The sequence below is a fragment of the Canis lupus genome, chromosome 34, assembly GCF_048164855.1.
Source record: "Canis lupus baileyi chromosome 34, mCanLup2.hap1, whole genome shotgun sequence".
Lineage (NCBI taxonomy): Eukaryota > Metazoa > Chordata > Mammalia > Carnivora > Canidae > Canis > Canis lupus.
Window position 1 is genome coordinate 20,880,332 of NC_132871.1, and position 24,046 is coordinate 20,904,377.

Below are 24,046 nucleotides of genomic sequence, written 5' to 3' on the forward strand. Positions count from 1 at the left end.
TGCTTCTGTGAGTGGAAATAATGGAACATGTAACTTTGGACCACAGTTTCTGTTGCTCTTATTTGAATAATCTGTATTTGATTTTGAACATCCTAAAAAAAATCTGAATTGTTACAAAAATGACCTTTGATTTATAAAAGGACTATAAAATCTAGCCTTTCAGATGCCACTCCATTCGCTTCAGGGCCATAGTCTTCTGGTCTGGGAGGAGTAAAACCATGTAACTCAAGTATCAGCTGCTATTGGCTGTATTAGGGTTTTTGTGATGGGAAAGGGTGTTTTCCTTGAACAAACTGCAAGAAGTCTTAGAAGCTTCTGCAGGAAATATGACTGTTTCCTTTTCCTTTTTACAAAATCAAATACCTGAGACTTTCTGCAAATTTTATTTACCCAGCTTTCTTCAGATTATTCTACAAATAATTTTAAGGTTTTTCTTAAATATCCTACAGATGGGTTTCTTACCACTAAGATCTAGCAAATTATCTAGTGAGATGTTGCTTAAAAATTTAAAAGAATTGTATATGTTAAGAATCTGCAAGAATTTTTATAAAAACAGGCAAAAACATTGAATTTTCTAATTTTAAAACTGCTAAATAAGGAGCTACTTTTTAAAACTACTGTATTAAACACATTCCCTTTAGAAGAAGGACTTGTGAAAATGTTACATGATCATTCCCGGAATGATTTTGAAAGACCAGTAAATTCCTTCTTTTACATATTTGCCAGAGGTAAGAAGTGCCTGGCACTTACATGCATGATAAACAGTAGAGTCAGTAACAGAACAGGACAGTTGGTATAGCATTCTCTAAGAGTAAATACCCAATGAACGGTCCCATTTCGTGAAGATTTTATGAAAGAATTGTAAGTACGTATGATTTGTAAACATAATTTAAAATTTCTCAACATCTGCTTTTAAAAATGGTCTAATGTTTTTCTTTGAGCTATTAATTACTTTTAAATATTTTAATATATTTGAGGACACTTTCAGAATTTTTACAGAAAAAGCTAAAGAGCTTAATGGTTTTGTGAATCGACACTATGGAGAGTAAATTATATAATTTATTTTGGACACATTAGATATATATGCAAAGGTATAGTTTGTGCTTTTTGGAAAAGGAAAATTTAAATATAACAATCCATTAAACTGTGTATATATATTGTTGTTATGTTTTTATTTGATATACTTTCAAGCTTTAAGCCATGGTGACATTTCTTTCAAATTATCATGAACATTTCAATAAATAATATGATAATTATACTTATTTAGAGCTTTCATTTTTGCCAAGTACTAATCACTGTGTCTTGTAATACAAGTACCCTGTAAAGCATACTTTGAATATTTTCTTCATTTAATGTCAGTAAATAAGTAAACTAAGACTCAAAGGTGTTGTTACTTAACAAGAAATTCAGACTATAATTAGCCTTTTGATCTCCAGATTGGTGCTCTTTTTTCAATACCATACTGGCATGGGTTCTCTCTGTATTAACACCTCTTTAGTGAGTAAAAATAGCATTCAAATTTATCTAAATTAAAGACCTGTAAAGAACCTATCCATAATACATTACTTTTAGAGCAGGCCCTGAGTGTAATATTAACTCTGTCAGCATGATCCATGAATAAGAAGGTCACTAGTAGAATTATGACTTGGCTCTTCCTTGATTATATGATTTTGCTTAACTGACCAAAGAACACAACCTGACTCATCACTTTGCTTATAATACTGTACTTCCTTTGTAAAAATGTGTGTGCTAAAACTTCATTCTCTTTTTAGACCACTCTAACTTCATCCTTTAAATAGATGCCTGGTATGATGTGATTTTAGATGAAATGTGGAAACAAGTCTTTTTGTGCATGCCAAATTTTTGGGGTGGGATATCTGTGGATAATCAACATGTTTTATTATCCACAGATAATCAACATGTTTCTTTTAATTAAAATTCCAAATGGTTTCCACTGAAAGTCTGGGACTTAAATAACAAGGTAAAGAAAGTGAGCTAACATTGTCTTGTGACACAAAGTATTTTTTCCCAGCTTTATTAAGATGTAATTGGCATATAATATTGTGTAAGTTTAATGTGTACAGTCTGTTGATCTGATATGCTTATATATTATGAAATGATTACCACCAAAATTTTAAATTCACATCATATAATTACCACTTATTGTTGTTGTTTTTTAAGATTTATTTATTTAGAGAGAGCAAGAAATTGAGAGACCGAATGGGGCAGAGGCAGAGGAAAAGAGAATCTTTTTTTTTTTTTTTTTTTAAGATTTTATTTATTCATGAGAGACACAGAAAAAGAGAGAGGCAGAGACACAGGCAGAGGGAGAAGCAGGCTCCATCCAGGAATCCCGATGTGGGACTCGATCCCAGGACTCTAGGATCACACCCTGAGCTGAAGGCAGGCACTAAACCGCTGAACCACCCAAGGATCCCCTAGAATCTTAAGCAGATTCCACACTGAGCATCGAGCCCAATGCCAGGCTCAATCCCAGGACCCTGAGATCATGAGCTGAAACCAAGAGTTGGACACTTAACTGACTATACCACTCACGTGCCCCCTCCTCTTTATGATGAAGATCTCTCAGCACCTTTTTAATAGTATAATACAGTATTACTAACTGTATTCACCCTTCTGTACATTACAATCCCAGAAACATACTCATCTTGTAGTTGGAAGTTTATACCCTTTGTCCAAGATCTCTTCATTTTTTCCCCCACCCCTTAGCTGCAGAAACCCCATTCTAGGCTCTGCTTCTGAGTTCAGGACTTTGATTCCACATATAAGTGATATGATACAGTATTTGTCTTTCTGTGTGATTTATTTCACTTAGCATAATACCCTGAAGGTTCATCCATGTTGTCATAAGTGGAAGGATTTCTCTTTTTTTATGGTTGAGTAATATTTCATTGAATTTATATGCCACATTTGCTTTATTCATTTATCCATTGATTGGCACTTAAGTTGTTTCCATGTCCTGGCTATTATGAAATAGTGCTACATAATGAACATGGGATTGAAGTAATCTCTTTGAGATCCTCTTTTCTTTCTTCTTCTTCTTTTTTTTTTAAGATTTTATTTATTTATTTATTCATGAAAGACACACAGAGAGAGGCAGAGACACAGGCAGAGGGAGAAGCAGGCTCCCTGCAGGGAGCCCAATGCAGGATTTGATCCCAGGACCCCAGGATTACGTCCTGAGCCGAAGGCAGGCGCTCAACCGCTGAGCCACCCAGGGTTCCCTGAGAACTTCTTTTCATTTCATTTGGTAATGTACCCAGATGTGAGATTGCTGGATCATATGGTAGTTCTATTTTTAATTTTTTGAAGTAGCTCTATAGTGTTTTCCATAGTGGCTGTACCATTTTACCTTCCCACTAACAGTGTGCAAAGGTATTTCTTACAGCTGTTGGGTATTTAAAGAAGTCTTCCTAAAAATGATAAAATTACAAAAACCTTAGAGCCTTAGAGAATGGAGAAGTAACAGTTGTTTGTACCTAAGAAAGATTTTAAGTGTTGAAATTGTAAATGAACTTGCTATTACAAAATATATCTAAAACATGAAAAATAATTAGTTCAGTAGGATCAGAGTGTTTTTTTTTTATATTTTTTTAAACAGGAGCTATGTTTCTGAATACCTTATAGAAATCTGACTTGTATAATTCAATTTAGTTTTCCTATAGAAATAAGTACATGAGATTTATTTTTCAAATCTTAATCACAAACCTTATATAAGACTCACATATAAACACGACAGAAAATGCAATCTCACCATATTTTATTTTACAGATCAAAAAGATATATCAAGTTACTATCTGCCTGGTTAATTGCTGCTAAGCACACACTGAGGATTATAAATGAAACAAATCCGTTTATCCATGTAGGCCATGAGGTCAGATAGTTGAAACTATAAATAAGCAGATTTAATGATGTCATTAGTAAGAAAAAGGAGACTGTACCTCCGTGGTGTGTTGTTTACTCCCACTAAGCATATGTTTTTTAGAAAGCAAATTACTGAACCAGATGGAATAAGGAAAAAAAAAAACTAAGGTGAGTAATAGAATTATTTAACACCAACTCATTATACATTCAACATTAGGAGTATAGTTGTATTGCATTTTCATGTTTGAAATGGTTATGCATCAGTCTTTAGAACTAAATTTGGGTGTTTTCTACACAATCTTGGAGTTATATAGCCATGACTTTAAATGGAATGTTTAAATGCCTTCATAGCACTGTTTAACTTTGTCAAAGGAAAAGAGGGTATTTATTCACACAAAGAAATGGAATGGTTAATCCAAAAGCCGAATATATGGAGTTATACAACTAGGAACTCATTCTTTCTAAACCCCAACTGTTTCAATGCTATGCTTAGTACTGACACCCCCTCCCCGGTTCTTTTAAACTTTCTTATTGTCAGTTAACTCTCAAGTCACATGTATAGTCCACTCGGTGATTGCATTTGTTGGGGTAACTTTTTTTTTTTTTTTTTGTTGGGGTAACTTGTTAAAAGTTTTGACTTCTTGTAAAAGCATAGCTAAGTTCTGTTCCGCCCCGCCCAAGAGAGATGCTAAAAAACAATGTAAAACTATTAAGTAAATAAAGAATATTTAAAGATTAATTGATGAGTGATTACATTTGCCGTTTTGTTTTAAATTACTCTTGTGGAATCACAGAAACATGATTTTCCAATTTTCAGAGCTGGAAAAAAGGTTAGTCAAAGTTAGCTATCATTTCTTGAAGCGTAGATTTAAGATATCCCATCAACTTCATGAAAATAAGCCACAGTCCATCAAAAAGAAATAAAGGATTAGTTTTGCCTTTGTGATAGAATATAAGTAATCTTTGTATTTTCTAATTTTTATTTTTTACTTTTGAGCTTTTCCTCAAGAAAAGTGGTAGAAAGATATTAAGACACTAAGAATAACATGTGAATAATGCTTATGAAATTTTCAGGACAAAAAGTAGCACATAATGATCTTTTTGTGAGAGCATTGCAATATATCTGGTTTTATTTTAGGATCAAAAAGTGAATGTCCGCTATTTTAGCTCCTTTATCTTGGCATTCATAATACAGGACACACCTATTATGCCAGAATTCTTGTGCTAAAGTTGTTTTAATGGCTTTGATATTCTGAGAGCTATTTTTGAACAAAATCTTTGCTAAGACTTTGTGCTGTATTGACCACCAGTACTTGGCATGTTATATATGCCTTTGTTTCCAGATCCGCCTGTTTCCTCAGGGAAAGTTTGTATAAATGAATGAGACTACTGTACGTTTGTCATTTCCTTCTGTTGTTTCTTGGGAGGAAGAATTGCAATAGATTTTACAGTATTTCTACCCTAAATTAGCTACCTTTCTGTGAAGCTGAAATATGTAGTGGTTAGGAGGGTTGGAAATAGTATTTTAGGTTGCTTAAACCAGGCAGATAGATGACACATAATTTACTTTTTAGAATGTGGGTGATTTCCTTTGCTTGATCATGAAAGCCTGGTTCCAGTGAATTAGTCTTTAGCATACATGTCTCATGGTTTTCTTCTGGTGAGCCAGGGCTTTGTTTACATATTGTTCCAGAAAAAAAAAATAATAAATTATATTTATTGAATAAGTTCATACAGTTTCTTTTTCTGTCATTCCAAATAGGATTTTAAGCCCTCAGATTATTGTTTCACCAGTGCTGGACGCACATGGTGGAGACTCAGCAGCAGAATGGCAGGGAGAAAGGAAGTGGGTGTGGAAACCCTGGATATCAAACCTAGATCTGCAGTTTACCAACTATGACTGAGGACAAGTTAGTCCTCCTCGCAGGAATTCATTCCTTAGGCTGTAAAATACAAAAAAAAAAAACGAAATTCTGCAAGATTGTTTTAAGAATTAAGTATAATGCCTACATAGTTTCCCACCTATTGTAGCTTAATGAGTTGCACTGTTGATGTTATGAGTACTTCATCTGTGCTCATTGATGGATGAAACTGAAGACACCTGAAGAGAAAGGAAGAACAAGGTAACATTCGGGACTTTTCATGTATAATTGGGTAAAATAATAAGCTATTAATTTTTTGAGAGCAGGGAATGCTGTATTTTTAAGATTTTATTTATTTGAGAGAGAGAAAGAGAGAGAGAGAGAGAGAGAGAACAAGAAGTGAGGAGGGACAGAGGGAGAAGCAGACCCCCTGCTGTGCAGGAAGCCCAATGCGGGGCTTGATCTCAGGACCCTCTTAGGATCTGGAGGTCATTACCTGAGCTGAAGGCAGACTCTTAACCAGCTGAGCTACTAAGGCACCCTTGTATTTCTTTTTTGACCCAAAGCTAGTAATGGCAGCTTAACGAATGCTGTTGTGTGGTAATGTGTGTGGGAAAACTCATGTTGCTTTACCTCCTGGTTCAGAGTTCTTTCCTAAGTATCAGTATCTTTATTTAACTCTATGCTTACTCTATCAAGTTAGCTAATTTTAATTCATCTATAATTTGACCTTTTTCACACAGGAATTTAAGATATATTTTTATTGACCAACATTGAGTAGAATATATATATATATAAAATAACTTATTTGGGGGGAGTTGTCAAACTAACAAATGTGAGAAAATATCAGTGCAAGTTAAAAGACTATGATAGATGGGAGGGGGAAGAGAAAACTTTTAATGGGATATAGATGTTAGGAATCTTAATGGTTGGTTGGTTGTCTACATTGCTGAAACATAACCAGATTTTTATATGATTGAAAATAATCTATTCCTTATGCAAGTTCTCCTTGTTTTCTGAGAATCGGGGTCAAATGGTGAAACTTTGATTTTGTAACAAATCTATAAACAGTCCTATTTTGGCATGTTACTAAGAAATTGGGATTTTTTTTTTTTTTTTTGATTGGGAAAACATTTGAGCACCTGACTGTGTGTGTGTGTGTGTGTGTGTGTATCTAAAGAGACAGAATTCATTCATTCAACAATATTTTATTAAGCATCTTCTTTGTGCCAAAAAATGTTCTAGATTCTTCAGGATATAGCACTAAACTAGAGCGTTAAAGTGCCTGGACTCAGCAAGCTTCCAGTCATTAATCAGATGTTACTACTCTGAACTAATCACTAGTCAGAATTGTGAACATTTACAGTAAATCATTTGAAGATTCTTGCTATAGAAAAAAAGTATAAAATATGTAATCAGGGATTACTTTGCTTAATATGCCATTTTGTGCTTGTAATAAAGAGACACCAAAAAATGAGATATGAAGGCATAGAAACCTTTTTTTTTGTTAGTAAATATTTGATTTTCAATTACATTGTGATTTTTCAGTTCTGATGGCACATGCAAGATTTTATTTCTACGTTTTAACTTTTTATTATTTTATTTACTTTGGAATTGAAAACAGTTATGAAAGCATTTAATTAATAAAAATAGGATAGTTCCAGATTATTCATTCCCCAGATAAAAGGAATTATTACTACAGAGGGTAAAAATGATGGTTTCTGGAGAGTTGCACTTTATATATTTATATCTTAATACAGCTTATTATCCTATTGAGAGAATTATTAGTATAATTTCTGACCTGTGATCTGATCCACAGTGTGCTCATTATTACTACCTTTCTTACATGATTCAGGGGTAGTTGATGTGTTTTTTGCTTAGACTGTACGTGTTTGGATGAAGTATAAAAATGAGTTTGTGGCCACAATTTCTTAGATTTCTCAGTGTATGGATCAAAGTTCTCCAGCAATCCTATATCTAGTAATATTGTAGAAGCTCTTAAACTTTAGTGAACCCTCACAGGATCAAATAAGAATTCCACCTCCTTGGTAAAACATGCTGAAATGGCTGTGCTTGGCACAATGAACCCCTGGAGCCAGTAGGCTACTTTCTAGATTGCCTGCTGGTACCTCTTATTATATTTTATCAAAAATGTACTGTTGAATTAAGTGTGAAAGAGACCATGAAAAGAATAAAATAAAATGATAAAAATCAAGGAATTTGCACTCAAATTGCTTGCAGGTGTCTTGAAATCCTTAGCTCACTTAAAAAAATTGTAAGTGGAAGGCAAGCCATTGTGTGCTATTTATGCAAGATCCAATGGGGTGAAAATCCAACCAGTGTGTATATTTGCAGAGATAAGCTTTTATTCTACATCAAAGATCAGTGAATTTATATCTGTGTATTTTAAGTCACAATGCTTAAGGTTTACTTGAACTTTTGATTTCTCACTTAAGTGGCTTTTTAAAAAAAGATTTATTCATTTATTTATTCATGAGAGACAGAGCAACAGAGACATAGAGGGAGAAGCCGGCTCCTTTCAGGGAGCCTGATGTGGGACTTGATCCCTTAACATGGGATCACTCCCTGAGCCAAAGACAGATGCTCAACCGCTGAGCCACCCAGGCGTCTTTAAGTGGCGGTTTAAATGAACTTCTAATTAAATACAGAGGGTTTTTCCTGTACTTGTGTTTCTTCTTGATCATTTTCCAAAATCATTATTCTCAAAGCATCTTTTTTTTTCAAAGCATCCTCTTTGTCAACACTTATTATATTTTTATATATATTATATATAATAACAATCAATACCTATCATATAAAAATTTTAGAGAAAATTGTCCCCAAATGAATTTATTAAATATATAAGAAAAATATAAAAACATTTCTGCAATTCTACATCTGAGTGTAAAAGTACAATTTTGAGCTATGTTATTGTATAAGCAACTCTTATGAGGGAATCCCATATCTCTGGATTTAGGTAGTGAAACCAGTAAGTAAATGCAGTTATGTTGTATTTTTCATTATACCAACTACCTCTTTTTTGTTAGATGTGTTTGTTTACTCATTGATGGCTGCTTTGTATCTTGCCTTCAAACAAAGACGTTTAATTATACTCATTATATTTATTGCCCATTTAATATTTGTAGTAACCCATTGATCTGTAGTTAAAAGAAGAATGGCTTACTGGAAAAGCAATTCTTGAACTGCTTGAATCATAAAATGTTTCTTGGATAATTTGTGTCTGAGGTTGTGTTTTGTGTAGTGTTAAGTATGGCTAATAATTCTTGAACATCTGTTAGTCTTTCATAAATATGTTGTATTTTTAAATGTCAGTGATGTCAAATAACTGGGGAATCATGGCTTTAAATTATTTCCCTGTGTGTGGAGGGATCTGGGAGGAATTACACTGAGTACCAGGAACATGCTATATTAGTTTTGTGTGAAGTCTTACCAAGAATGATATACCAGAAAGGGGTATGTGCAAAGACTTGCCTGTGAATGTTTATAGCAGCATTATTTACAATAACCAAAAAGTAGAAACAACCCAAATGTCCATCAATTAATGAACGGATAAATAAAATGTAGTATAGTCCTGTAATGGGATGATATTGGGTAATAAAAAGTAGTAAAGTACAGTTACATCGACCACATGGACAAACCTCAAAAGTATTATGATCAGTAAAAGAAGCCAGAGAAAAGAGGACATATATTTTATGATTCCATTTATATGAAATATCCAAAAAGACAAGTATAGAGAGAGACAGATTAGTGGCAGCCTAGGGCTCCAGATGGGTTAGGGCTAAGACACAGTTATTAGAAAGAAAAATGATGATCTTCATTTATTTAAAGCATTTATTGAGAATGTTAGAGTAGAAGAAACTTCACACTTTCCAGCATAGCTCCTCATTTTGCATACAGAAGTGACAGAAGTGACCTTCATTTAGGATATCAATATATATTTGCTCTAGATTTCTAGATATATTCTAAATGTGCATTTTTGATTAGCCTTAGCGATTTCTTCTTTGTTTTCCAATTCTTTCCAATTGTTTTGTTCACCTGTACATTGGGCATAAGATTTTTGGGGGGGGGGGTTCTATATTAGTACTTCTAAAACACAAAAGGAGAGAGTATTCATTACCTCCTCACCCAGTTTCAGAAACCCCTTTTGATCTTACTTTAGGTATCTCCTTCCCTGCCTCTACTTTTTCCCCTTCTTCTTTTTTGAAGAAAGTCATTTTACTTATGATTATTTATTTTTATTTTATTATATATGTATGAGTGATAAGGACTTTTGTTTTTAGACATACTTTCTGTGATATTATATCTAGCAAATTTAACATATCATCTAATACTCTGTTTTAATTCAGATTTCTCTAGCAATCAGTTTGTCCATACTGGATTCAATTTTCCACATTCCTTTGATGCTTATGGCACTTAAATCTCCTGTTCTACATCAGTTCTTGCCCCAATCCTATTTCCCCACCTCCCTCCCCCCCCATTGTTGATTCGTAGGGAAACCGAGCTGTAGGCTATCCACATTCTAGATTTTTCTTATTATGTTTGCTAATTATTATATTGCACAGCTAAATAGCATAAGTTAGAACATGCCATTATTTTTTTCATCCAAAAAATATTTTCCCCAGAATTGAGAGCAGATGAGCTAGTATTTAAGAATTGGTAGCAACTCTTTAAGATCAAAGATTAGCAGGCTTTCAGAAATGGTGTTCCAAGACTTGATTTATTCTGTTTTATTGCTGCATTTCTTTTGATAAAAAGATGGAGGGGGAGACATTGGGAAAATGTCATTCCTCCTTGAGGTAAGGTGAAGCTTAGTAGCTGCTTAGGACAGACACTCAAATGCAAAAGCATGGGCCTGGGGGTTTGAAATGTGTTGCTCTTACCAATCTCTGTGAATGGCCTCTTAGAGGGGAATGATTGAATGATGTCTTAACAGATTGGATTTTAATTTTTATTATGTTGCATATGGAATAATGTCTAGGTTGGTCTTTTCATGTTTTTTTTCTCCCCCCTAACAAAAGAAGCTTTTAAATCAAATGCCGTGATGCTTATTATATGTGCGTGTGATTTGCCAACAATCTTTTCTTACATAGAAGTGCAGGTAAAGGACCTTTAATGGACATTTAAAAATGTGGCTCTTATTTCATATTGTGGCTTTGTTTTCCCTACATGCTTTTTTTTTAATAGCATGTATTTTTTTCTCTTATAATAGTATTTTCACCTCTGGATTGATATATCAGATTGATATATCATTCTGTGTTATGAATAATAGTATTTGTGCTTTTAAAATAGATCAAGAATTAATTTCATTTGCATGTCTTTTACTCTGTCTATAGGTGAGAGCCTCTTAGTTCAGTTAGTCTATGACTGTCTGGGGTCTGTGTAGGTAGGACTTGTTTAGTAATTGGCCATTAAATACAATACAACAGGGGCAGCCCGGGTGACTCAGCGGTTTAGCCCGCCTTCATCCCAGGGTGTGATCCTGGAGTCCAGGGATCGAGTCCCAGGCTGGGCTCCCTGCATCTAGCCTGCTTCTCCCTCTGCCTGTGTCTCTGCCTGCCTCTCTCATTCTCTCTCTCTCCCTTTCTTTCTCTCTCACTGTGTGTCTCATGAATAAATAAATAAAACTATAAAAAAATAAGTCAGCACAAGAATACGTATTAGTGGGGATCATCATTTTTCTAATACCTTTGCCTTTATTTTAGCCCAGTGGTTTTCAAAGTGTAATATGCTAGATCACCAGTATATATCATCTGGACCCTATGTACAAATTTTATTTAAGTAGGTACAATGTGGGGACCACTCAAGCAAATCTGTTGGAAACTAGTTCCATAGATGATTCTAATGCCTATCAAAATTTTGAGAATCACTATCTTAGATAATCTATTTTTATTGTAACTTTCTGTTTTTAAATAGTCTGATTGGCTAAAAGTTGCAAAAACAATGCAGTTTCCCTATGCCTTCCTCCAAGCTTCTCCCAATAATATCTTACATAATTATAATACATTATTAAAACCAGGGAAGTGACATTGGTGTATAATATAGTCAAACTCAGGTACAGACCTTATTTGGACTTCATTAGCTTTTACATGGATCCTTTATTAGTATTATCTATTATTTACTTGTCTTGATTTATAATTCTATGACATTTTTACTACATAATATAGATTTGTGTGATCCCACAATCAGAATAAAGAACTGTTGCATCACTACATAGGAGCTCCTTTGTGTCATCCCTTAATAGTCACACCTTGCCTCCAACTCAGGCAGTCAGTGGTGTGTATTCTTTGACCTTCAGTTTATCACTTTAGGACTCTTATATAAATAGAACTTTACATAACCCTGTGAGACTGGCTTTTTTCACTCTGGACGATGCCTTTGAGATCATCTGAGATGGTGAATATATCAAGACTATTGCTTTTTATTGCGGAGTCCATTATTTGGATGTCCACAGTTTAATAACCCCAAACTAGAAACAACCCAAATGCGCTCCAGTGTGAGAATGAATAAACAAAGTCAGTTGTCATAAACATTCATATACAGGTTTTATCTGATCGTAAGTTTTCATTTCTCTCGTGCAAATACCAAGAGTAGATTGCATGAGTAGATATGATGTGTGTGTTTAGCCTCCTATTATAGCCCCGTCTTTCCCATTGGAAAGTGGCTGTACCATTTTGCATTCACGTTATACAGCCACATGTGAGAAATCCAGTTTCTGCATGCTCTCGCCTGCACTTGATGTTGTCAGTAGTTGTCGATTCAAGTGCATTGTGGTATCTCATCACAGCTTTAATTTGCACTTCCCTAATGGAAAATGATGTTGAACATCTTTTCATGTGCATATTTGCCATTCTTATATCCTCTTTGGTATAAGGGCTTTTGCCCATTTTATAATTGGATTTTTTTCTTTCTGTTGAGTTTAGAGGGCTTTCTATATTTTCTGGATATAACTCATTTGGGTATATGACTTGCAGATATCTTCTCCTATTCTGTGGTTTGTCTTTTCATCCTCTTTTTTTTTTTTTCTTTTCATCCTCTTAACAGGGTCTTTCACAGAGCCAAAGTTTAATTTTTAAAAAATTCTCAATATTAAAAAAAAAGAAATCTTGTGGATTGTGTTTTTGATGTCATGTCTAAGAACCTTTTACCTGTTGGTCCGAAATATTTTCTCCTGTATTTTAATAAATACTTTATAAGTTTATAGTTAACATTTAGGTTAGCATTAGGTCGTTTTTTTTATAAGGTGCTACTTTAGATTTTCATATTTCCAAAGTTTGAGATACTATTTCCAAGTAGATTTTCTAGCCAGTATTTGATAAAACCTCTAACTAGGAAGATCATTCCAAGGACTTTTCTTTATCAGTATACAGTGAAGGTTTTGTTTGAATGTGGTTTACTCTAACACACACCACTCCCCAACAAAGATTTAAAACTTTAACTGAGATTAATAACTAAATGCTGTTTAATATTTACCAAAGTATATGCATACATACTTTGTTTTATTGCACTTTGCTTTATTATGCTTCACAGATACTGCTTTAAAAAAAACAAAAACAAATTGAAGGTTTGTGGCAACCCTGCATTGACCACCATTCTTCTTCTTTTTTAAAGATTTTATTTTTTATTTATTCATGAGAGACACCCAGAGAGGCAGAGACACAGGCAGAGGGAGAAGCCAGGGTCCCTACAGGGAGCCTGACATGGGACTTAATCCCAGGACTCCGGGATCATACCCAGAGCCAAAGACAGACACTCAACCACTGAGCCACTCAGGTGTTCCTGACCACCATTTTTCTAACAGCATTTGTTCATTTTGTGTCTCTGTGTCACATTTTGGTAATTTTGCATTATTTCAGACTTTTTCATTATTTGTCCTGACCTGATCATGACCTGAGCTGAAGGCAGACGCTCAACCACTGAGCACCCCCAGGCATCCTGGTATTAGTTCTTTGTTAGGTAGAACTCCCCTTGTAAGTCGGGAGATTTTTGATTACTGCTTCAACTTTCTTACTGGTTTTGGGTCTGTTCTGGTTTTCTGTTTCAGTTTTGGTAGGTTATATATTTCTAGGAGTTCCATTTCTTCTTCCACACTGCCTAATTTGTTGGCATATAGTTACTCATACTATGTTCTTATAATTTTTTGTATTTCTTTATTTTTTAAAAGATTTTATTTATTCATGAGAGACACAGAGAGAGGCAGAGAAACAGGCTCCCTGCAGGGAGCCCAAAGCGGGACTCCATCCCAGGATCCTGGGATTACGCCCTGGGCTGAAGGCAGATGCTCAACCACTGAGCCACCCAGGTGCCTCTGTTTGTATTTCTTTAGTGTAGGTTATAATCATAATCTCTCCGCTTTCATTCATAATTTTATTTGCATCCTTTCTCTTTTCTTTTTGGTAAGTCTGGCCAGGGGTTTATTGGTTTTACTATGTTTTTCAAAGAACCGGCTCCTAGTTTTGTTGATGTGTTCTACGGTTTTTCTGGTTTCTATTTCATTGATTTCTGCTCTAATCTTTATTATTTCTCTTCTCCTGCTTGGTCTAAGCTTTATTTGCTGTTCTTTCTCCTGCTCCTTTAGGTGTAAGGTTAGGTTGTATATTTGAGACTTTTCTTGTTTCTTGAGAAAAGCTTGCAATACAGTGTCTTTTAATTAATGTGTATACACTGGTTTTTAAACAATGTGATTTATTACACACTTTGACTATCATATAGCTTAAATCTTTTATGTGCACTGAGAAATGAAAAAAATTAACTCACTTTATTGCATTTTCTGCTTTATTGTGGTGGTCTAGAATCAAACCCACAATATCTCTGAGTCACTCCTGTATTTGAGAGATTATTGAAATTGTGACTTGAAGGCAACTTTTGATTTCATTTTATGATTAATATTTGTGTGCTTGCTTGGTTAACATATACATTCCCACTAAGTATTATATGTAAGTATATATTTTTAATAATTATAATATCCACATTTAATGTTTTAGTTCTATATCTAGCATGCTTTAGAAAATTGGAAAAATAGTCCAAAATAGTCCAACTAAGAACTTTCTTTAAAAGACTTAATTTTTTTTTTTTTTTACAGCAGTTTTAGGTTCACAGCACAATTGAGCAGAAGGTACATAGATTTTCTATATGAACCCTCCCCCCGCCCCACCATTATTAACATTCACCACCAGAGTGGTGCCTTTGTCACAAGTGATAAACCTACCCTGAGACCTCATAATTATTTAAAATCCGTAATTTATTTTGGGGATCACTCTTGATGCTATACATTCTATAGGTTTGGACAAATATATAATGACATGTATTCTTCATTATAATATCATATAGAGTATTTTCACTGTTCCCAAAAAACTCTGTGCTTCCTCTATTCATCTCCAACTCCACCCCGTAATGTAATTCCTGACAAACACTTAACTTTTTATTATCTCTGTAGTTGTGCCAGAATGTCCTACAATGTAGCTAGCCTTTTCAGACTGGTTTCTTGCAGTTGGAATAAGCATTTAAGGGTCCCCCAAGGTTTTTCACAGCTTGAGACTTCATTTCTTTTTAGTGATGAATAATATTTCAGATGTACCATATTTTATTTGTCCATTCACCTATTGAAGGACATTTTGGTTGCAACTAAGGACTCTTTAATTCCTTTTAGGGGTGAAAATTTCTTTATTATTTTATCGTCTTAGAGCATATAATGCGACAAAACTATGGATACTTTTTTGCATTAAATTTAATCAGCCTCTCTTTAAAAAAATTTAAGTATTTAACCTCTTTTGAGAAAGTGGAAATATATAGGGCTTTTTAAACTTTTATGTGGGAAATAAAAAGAAGGTCCAAGGAGTGTTGCTTAGTTCTCTATCCCCAGTTCTTGTTAATTGCCAATTTCTTACCTTTCCAGACTAATTTTCATAAACTGGATTGGGTGTCCCATATACATTGCCTGCAAGGCAACAATTACAAAGTTCAAAGGAAGCCTTTAGTAGACAATGCTGAGCCCAGTTGTTCCTAACATTTATCACTTACTAGGCAGAGGGCTATCTATGCATAGAGTAAATGGAGCAGCAAGTGAGCACTGGGGTATGGTTTTAGAGTTTCAATTTGTTTTGAGAGAAATTATTTGCTAAATTAATTTAGTTTCTGGAGCTAGATAGGCATTCAGTTAATTTAGTGGGGTTTTTTTTTCTTTTTCTTTTTCTTTTTTTTTTTTTTGTGAGGTCCTCTTAGGTTATCTTTCAAATTGCTTGGTTGGACTTATTTCGTTTTTAAGTTACTGGTATCTAAGGACTTCCTGGTATTTCTTTAATCTACCTAGTTTCTTTCTATAGCACTGAACACACAGTGGGTGCCCAATAAATGTTGTTGACTGTCTTGTGACTCATTGTTGATACTGCTTTTAGGTCTGTTTTTTAACTTTGCTCATTTGTTTTGATGAATTTTTTATCTCTTCCTTTGATAAGCACATCTCTACTGGAGGCTTTCCTTATCCTACCTCTTGTTGATGTTTGACTTTCTTAACTTTGCATAAAAAATAAACCTCCCCATAAGATATTTAGAAAAGCCCAGAGACAAACTGAAGTTGCAGCCACAATTGTGGAACAGATGAGAAATTTAAATATTTAATTTTAAATTTATAGATACATTTTTCTAAATTATGTCTTTGTGTGGTAGTTCCTTGAATGTGTATTATGAATCAGAATGCATTCACTTGTATCTACATTTTTCTGTATTAAATTAAACCTAAGTGAAAATATCAAGGGAAATTTATGTTTTCCTTTTATAAGGAATTTCCTTATTTGGTAAAAGGAAGCAAAAATATTATGGAGATTTAGATTTGGAAAAGTTATTACAAAACTTTTGGACTCCTTTTAAGATTTGTTATATTCAGTGATTCTGAGACCTTCCTAAATTTATACAAAATGGATTGACCTAAGTAGCAACCTTTAGGCAATGTTTCAGTATATACAAAGTTCTTATGAAGGTATAATCATTAACTCTAATTGAATATTTATTAAAAGCCAGCCATTATGCTAGTCTAGCGGTTCTCAGACTTAGCTGCACTTTAGAATCATTTGGGGAGATTTAAAAAAATCCCCACAAGCCAAGTTTGAGGACCATTGGGCTAAACAATATGCATTATCCATTTAACCCTCTCAGCAATCCCGTGAGGTGGGATAAACTGTCCAGTTTTGTGATTGAAGAAATTGTTCCAGAGAGATTAATGACCAGCTCACTAATAAGTGCAGACCTAAGCACAAACCAAAATCTCTGACTTATTTCAAAATCTTGAACTCTATCAGTACCTCTTGGTTATACATATGTAGTTTCTTTTAACTTTCTTTTCATCACCTTGTGCTTTTCTACATGTAGTATCTTAGTATTTTCAGAGGGAGATTATATTTTATGTATCTAGTGAGCTAGATATTTTTGTTTTCCCCCGCTATACCACCGATACCCCCCAACCAAAGAAGGTGAAAGCCAGATTATGCATTTATGATCTCAAGGATTGCAAGTATGTGTATGTGTGTGTGTTTGAATAAGAGCTTGGATTAGAAACAGAAGTAAATTGTCCTACCAACTTTTATAAAATGTGATATATTGTGTGGTTTTATTTTTTTTTAAATTTATTTATGATAGTCACACAGAGAGAGAGAGAGGCAGAGACACAGGCAGAGAGAGAAGCAGGCTCCATGCACCGGGAGCCCGATGTGGGATTCGATCCCGGGTCTCCAGGATCGCGCCCTGGGCCAAAGGCAGGCGCTAAACCGCTGCGCCACCCAGGGATCCCTATTGTGTGGTTTTATAAACCAAATGAAGACTAGAAATCAGGCTTTGGGTATTGAGAATGTTATTGGATATCACTGAATGTTGAAGAAATTTCTCAGAAATCACCTGGTGAGAAGTAGACTGGGAGTAGGGAGTGTAAATTGTTATTTAGCTTTTCATTAGCTGCCTACCATAGTGGATATTAAATGTTTCCTCACTAGAAATAGCTTTTGGAAATATCGTTTCCACTATTGGAATGGATATTTGGTTAAAACAGAAGGAAACACCTTATATCTTTCTGGGTTTATGACAACTAAGCCACAAAAGGTTCATTTACCCATGCCGATTTATCCTGGAAGACCTTGTATGACAAAGAGATTCTATTATGTCCCTGTACCTTCCTTAACACAATTGCTAAGTTCCTAAAAAGGTAAAAAAAAAAAGGAAGACTTGAGGGGTATAATAATAATTTTTAAAAAATGAATAAACCAAATGAAAACTGTAGTTGAATAGTTCATTCTTTAAGAAATAATCAAGGATACTCTGAAAAAGATAATCAAAAATACAAAAAATATATATTCATGGTTTCTGCTTCAAAAAACTTTTCCGGCAGATAAAGTAGATACATTGAGAACTACACTGTAAGACACAAGGCAGCCTGGGGTACTGGGTACTTTATTCTTCTACTGTAGTTATTTGGCTTTCTCTTTATTCTTTCTACCATACTGTTAGTGCTAGAAGGGAAAACCTCTTTGGATTTACCCCACTTCATCTACATAGTGTGTTAGGTGTGATGGCTAATCATAGCTACTTATTGAACAAAAGGATTTATATGTCCTATAAATATAAACAAGATACTGAAAGATTTTAAAGTGGGAAGGACTTCCATGTGTAAAACAAGAAAGGTTCTTGAAAGGCAAGGCATCCAAAGAGAGGAGTTTCATTGGTTGATTGCAAAGAGAATGTCCTCTGTTCATGGCATGAGCAGTGGGTGCTTTTGAGCACAGTGTGTATGTCGGATTACCTGATGCTGGAAGTGGGGCATAGGTTTTTTTTTTTTTTTTTTTTTAAAGATTTTATTTATTTATTCATGTGAGACAGAGAGAGGCAGGGGGAGAAGCAGGCTCCCTGAGAGTCCGATATGGGGCTCAATCCCAGGATCCCGGGATCACGACCTGAGCCAAAGGCAGATTCTCAACCACTGAGCCACCCAGGCACCCTGAGGCATAGGGTTTATACAGAACAGTACTTCTCTAGATTATTGGGTAGGAGGTGAGGCTTCAATCAAGATGTCAGCTGGGACTGGTCTCTGCTGAGGTGAGATCAACTTTCAAGCTCACAGTCAAGGCTGTTGGCAGGCTGTAAGTCCTCCTTAGCTGTTGGCCAGAGACAAAGGGAAGCTGACAACATGGTAGTGGGCTTTTCTTAGAGCTAGTGAGAGTGCCTAAAACTGACACCACAGTCTTTTGGTAACCTAATCTCAGAAGTGACATTCTTTGCTACATTCTATTCACTGAACCTGAGTCACTAAATCTAACCCACATTCAGTGAGAGGGGATTACACAAGGAGCCAGGGCTACTGGGGGCCATCTTACAGGCTCTGTATCACAGGAATATATTTCATTTACTATAGTATATAGAAATATTATTTAATATGTAACCAATATATATATATTACTAATAGATATTTGATATTTTTGTAGTAAACCTATAAAATGTATATTTTACACTTAGAATACATCTCCACTCAGATGGTATATTTTCATTAGAAGAGCTTGATCTGTATTTAGTTGTCATAACATTTATAGTTAATAGATCCAAATACTGGAGTTGTTCCAAATATACTTAAATAGTTTCCAATAACTGAATCAAGTATCAGTTTTAAAATATAAATTAAACTAAAAGTATAACCCCTCAGCCACGCTAGTCATGTTTCAAGTGCTCAATAGCCACTTGACTACTTCCAGCATAGTTCTAGAAGTCTGGCTGCAAAAGGAAGGAGGGAAATGAAATGATACTTGGAAGGAACAGGAAAGTGGAAATTAAGATAATAGAAATCAGTACACTTCGTGTGTGTTTTCTGAAGGGGAGAAGGAGAGAAATCTAGGGTGATGGAAACCCAGGATATAGTTCAGTTGTTTGGATTTCTGATCAGATTTGAGTTGAGGTGCAGTGGGTACAAAAACCCTAAGTGATGAACGGCTTGTGGTAGGTACCTGGTATTCTGAGTGTTGAAATGTGAAAGCATTGAGTGTGGGAGACTGAAACCAGAGGCTTTTCAAACTGTTTTTTTGAGTTTGTCACTCTGTTCATCATTTTTTCCTAGTGTGTATGCCAAGACCGAGGAAGGCACTTGGAAATGGAACCATTTCCTATGAGCTCAGAGGAGAGAGACCCTTTCCTGACCAGGGTCAGAGTGTTGTCAGGATAGGAAGGAGTTCCCTGGGCATGGGGGGGTTCTGTCCATGGCACTCTTTCAACCAAATGTTATTTGTAAATTATCTCAGACACTGTGCTCTGTTCTCAGGTGTAAAATATTTTATCTGAGCTTCCATTTTTGATCTCTTAATAACATTATGCACAAATCTCTGTATGTTAGATGTGGAAAGGGACCTGCGATCATCTATCTAGTTCGATACCTGTATTTTGTTAATGAAGGAATGAAGGACCAGAGAAATGATTAATTTAAGGTGACACAAGTAACCCATTTAGGACACTCCCATGCTTTTTGATTCCCAGTACTTTGTGTCCACAACTCCACCTGGGGAAGTAGCAGTCTCTGTTGGTGTGAGTGGGCACTTGCACATCTCGCATCTGCATTTCTGCTTAAATACCAGAGATTATTTAGATGGCTCTTGTTAAGGTTATCGAGAGGATTTGGTACCATATTCTATGTGCTTTGGAGCAAGTTTCTTAACCTCTGCAAACCCCAATTAAATAGCAATGGTAGCTGCCTCATAATATTAAATATAGAAAAAAGGCTCCTACACAGTTCTTAGCAGTAGATATTCAATAACTGCTCAGGTTTTTTTTTTTTCTTTTCTACCACTTGGCTTTTGCCCATTCATTTTTTTTTTTGTTGTTTTATAGGAATGTTTCAGCTCCCAAAGGGATGGCATAGTATAACAGTTAAGAGCACTTGCTTTGGAATCCAACAGCTTGGCTTTAGATCTTCACTCCAGCACTGATAGCTAAGTTCTTGAAACACGTGCACATCAATTTTCTCATCTGGAACATGACAATGGGCACACTTACCTTACACAGTGCTGTGAGGATGAGTTAGTAGATGTAAAATACTTAGGGCAGTTTCCAGCAGAGCCAGCACTCAGTGGTAATATGAGTTGTTGATGATATGGTAATAAAATAGGATGAAACTGTTTGCTTTTTCTGTTGTGTTCATTGGAGGCATTTTGGGGACGTGAAGGCACTAGCCTATAAGTGCTTACTCTGGTGTGAAGAATATCCTTGCCTCTTTATTTAGTACATTATGCCACATGTACCCGAAAGATGAGTTCCATTCCTAAAAAGTGAAATTAGGTTATTCTTTCCTCCTGTCAATCATGGTCCTCACTGGTCAAGGGAAGCTATAGTTAGGACATCTGAGTTCTGACCCACAGCAAGTTACCAAACATCTGGGCAAAATGAAGGAGGTTTCTTTCCAGAATTCAATCTGGGCCCATTTATTCCTTAATCCTCTTCCACCCAGCCCACCCCCTCCAATAGGCAGATGATTGAGAATCTTCTGGAGGGTTGAATGCTTTTACTTGTGTTGGTCTCTTTGAACTTTTTCTATCTCTGATCACAAAATAGTTGATTCTCAGCAACCCATCAAGCTCTTATTCTCCTGTGAACTCATGGAATTGATAAAACCTTCCCTCTTTTCTTCTTTTCTTCCCTCAGTTAAATCAGTTAAATTATAGACCACCCTGCCTTGTGGCACTTAGCGCTCTATGTGCTCTCAGCGAATGAGACAGGCCAGGTCCCAGCTGTCCTGGAATTTTCATTCTGGAGGCTAACATCAAATAATAAACAAGTGAATACATGAACGAGCAGAATGATATCAGATAGTGCTAAATGTGATGAGGACAAAACAGTTATGTGAAGACTAGTGAGAGATGGGTGACGATCAGCGTGGGCACCTCTTTTGTGCTGCCAGAGAATACCTCTGTCGGGGGAAACATTTGATCTGCAGTCTGAATGAGGTCAGGGGCAGGAAATTTGAAGTTCTATGGTTAAAAGCAGTTTGGATAGAGGCAGCAGCTGTGTAAGTCCTCAGAGATGAAGGGGTCTGGTCTATTTGAGGAAGGGAAAAGATGCCAGTGGAATTACACAGGGAGTTGAAACAGAGTAACCTGAGGGGAGCTCAGAGGTCTGCAGAGGCTAGGTCAATGCTTTCCCAGACTCCCCTGCATCAGAATCACTTGGGAGTTGCCAAATGCAAATTGCAGGGCTCTACCCCCCAGTGTTTCTGTTTATGTAGGTCTGAGGTAGGGCCTGAAAATGCATTTCTGACAAGGTCCTTGATGCTGCTTCTCCTGCTCTAAAATCGCACCTTGACAGCCACTAGGATGGCTCATCTAGGGCCTTGTAAGCCAAGGACAGGAATTTGGGTTTTATTCTCTGTGCATTGGGAGGCCAGTGAGAGATCGAAGAGGTGATCAGAGTTACATATGTAAAAGATCACTCCTCTACTGCGGAGAAAAGGCAGGGAAGGAGCCTGGGCTGGGAGATGAGGGCCTTGTGACCCAGGAGTGACAGTGAAGGAGGAAGACCACAGTAGATTGTGTTGTTGCACAAAGAAGCTGAGGGAAAAGGATGCCCAGCATGATTGCCGCACAGCTGTGAAATGTGTCCTTTTCACACATTTAGGATTTAGGAACTTACTCAGATGTAACTGAGAGGACTCCGGTAATTGTGAGATTTGCACACTAGGTGATTGGTGACCTTGACAAGAGAAATGTCTGTTAAGAGTCGTATAATTTTTTGGGTCTCCCTTTGTTGCCTTTCATTATTGCTTCTCTTTTAAAGCCGCTTTGCAATAGTCACTCTAATTTCATATAAGCTCGTCAAGAAAAGGAACCCTTTGTTGTTCTTTTTTTTTTTTTTTTTTTGAAGATTTTATTTATTCATGACAGACGCACAGAGAGAGAGAGAGGCAGAGACACAGGCAGAGGGAGAAGCAGGCCCCATACAGGGAGCCTGATGTGGGACTCGATCCCAGGACTCCATGATCACGCCCTGGGCTGAAGGCAGGGGCTAAACCGCTGAGCCACCCAGGAATCCCCCCTTTTTGTTGTTCTTAATCGCATTCCCTCACGCGTGTAGCACAATGTTATGTCTGCCATTGGAACAGATTTATATTTAATAAATAAAATAATTCTTTTATTTCAGTAAACCTGGAGAGAGACACTAAGACATTGCTTTGAGGAATTGGTCTGTAATTTATAGCTGAAATGCATGGTTTAGGGGCCACCAAACATTGCTAGTTATTTTGAATGGCTGCCTCCCCAATACTTACCATAATATATCTTAGCTTTGTAGCCCCCTATACTGAGAAAGGGTGGCTGTTCAGTTTTTTCTTTTTTTTTTTTTTTAAGATTTTATTTATTTGTTCATGAGAGACACAGAAAGAGAGAGGCAGAGACACAGGCAGAGGGAGAAGCAGGCTCCCTATAGGGAGCCCGATGTGGGATTCGATCCCAGGTCTCCAGGATCATGCCCTGAGCCAAAGACAGACGCTCAACTGCTGAGCCACCCAGGCGTCCCTGTTTAGTTTCTTTTTGGTCATTAGAATGTAATATGTAAAAAGCCTATTGTTTTAAGACTGACTATTCCACTTTTATATTTTTGTCTTTAATATTAGAGCTGTATTTTTGTATAGTACTTCCTTGAGTGAATCTATAGGAATACTATATAAATATAGCAAACACATGAGGTCCCACTGGACTTGAGTAGCTTAAGGATTGTACATATATTTCCTATATAATTTAAAGCTCTTTTTCTTTCAAAGTAAGAGGGATTTGAGTAGATTTCCGTTGTTTTGCTGAGCTTCTCATTTATTGCTTTTCATTTATTTTAAGGATATTAATATTGACAGGGATGGAGTAATGTTTACAATGGGCACATGAGGGGCATGTGGGTGGCTAGGTGGATTGAGCAGCAGATTTTTGGTTTTGACTCAGGTCATGATCTCAGGGTCCTGAGATCCAGCCCCACTTGGGCTCTGAGCTGGGGTGGGGCCTGCTTAAGATTCTCTTTCTCCTTCTCTCTGCCTCTCCCCTACTCATGCTCTCCATGTCTCCATGTTTGTCTCTAAAATAAATAAATGAATCTTAAAAAAAAGGGCACATGATTGTGAAGTGCTTTGTAAATCAAGTGATAAAAAGACCAATCAGTAGTAATAGCAGGATACCGATTGAATTCTATGTTAAAATTGTTTTGATATTTTAAAAAAATGTTATCGCATAGTGTGAAATTGTACCTTAATTTTCATTATAAAAATTGAGTACAATATTGAGATA

General features: G+C 35.9%; 1 protein-coding gene across 14 annotated transcripts in view; it reads left to right on the forward strand.

The window, feature by feature from the left end:
• Nucleotides 1-24,046, forward strand: part of COBLL1 (cordon-bleu WH2 repeat protein like 1) — a 159,981-nt gene that overhangs the window by 66,689 nt on the left and 69,246 nt on the right. The window contains exon 1 of one of the 14 annotated variants that reach the window (XM_072810963.1): nt 5,866-6,008. The exons of the other annotated variants lie outside the window; for them this stretch is intronic. Within the exon in view, the coding sequence (XP_072667064.1) occupies nt 5,971-6,008 (38 nt within the window). The 5' untranslated portion in view covers nt 5,866-5,970. Of the gene's footprint in view, nt 1-5,865; nt 6,009-24,046 lie in introns of those variants that run through there. 14 annotated transcript variants of the gene reach the window in all.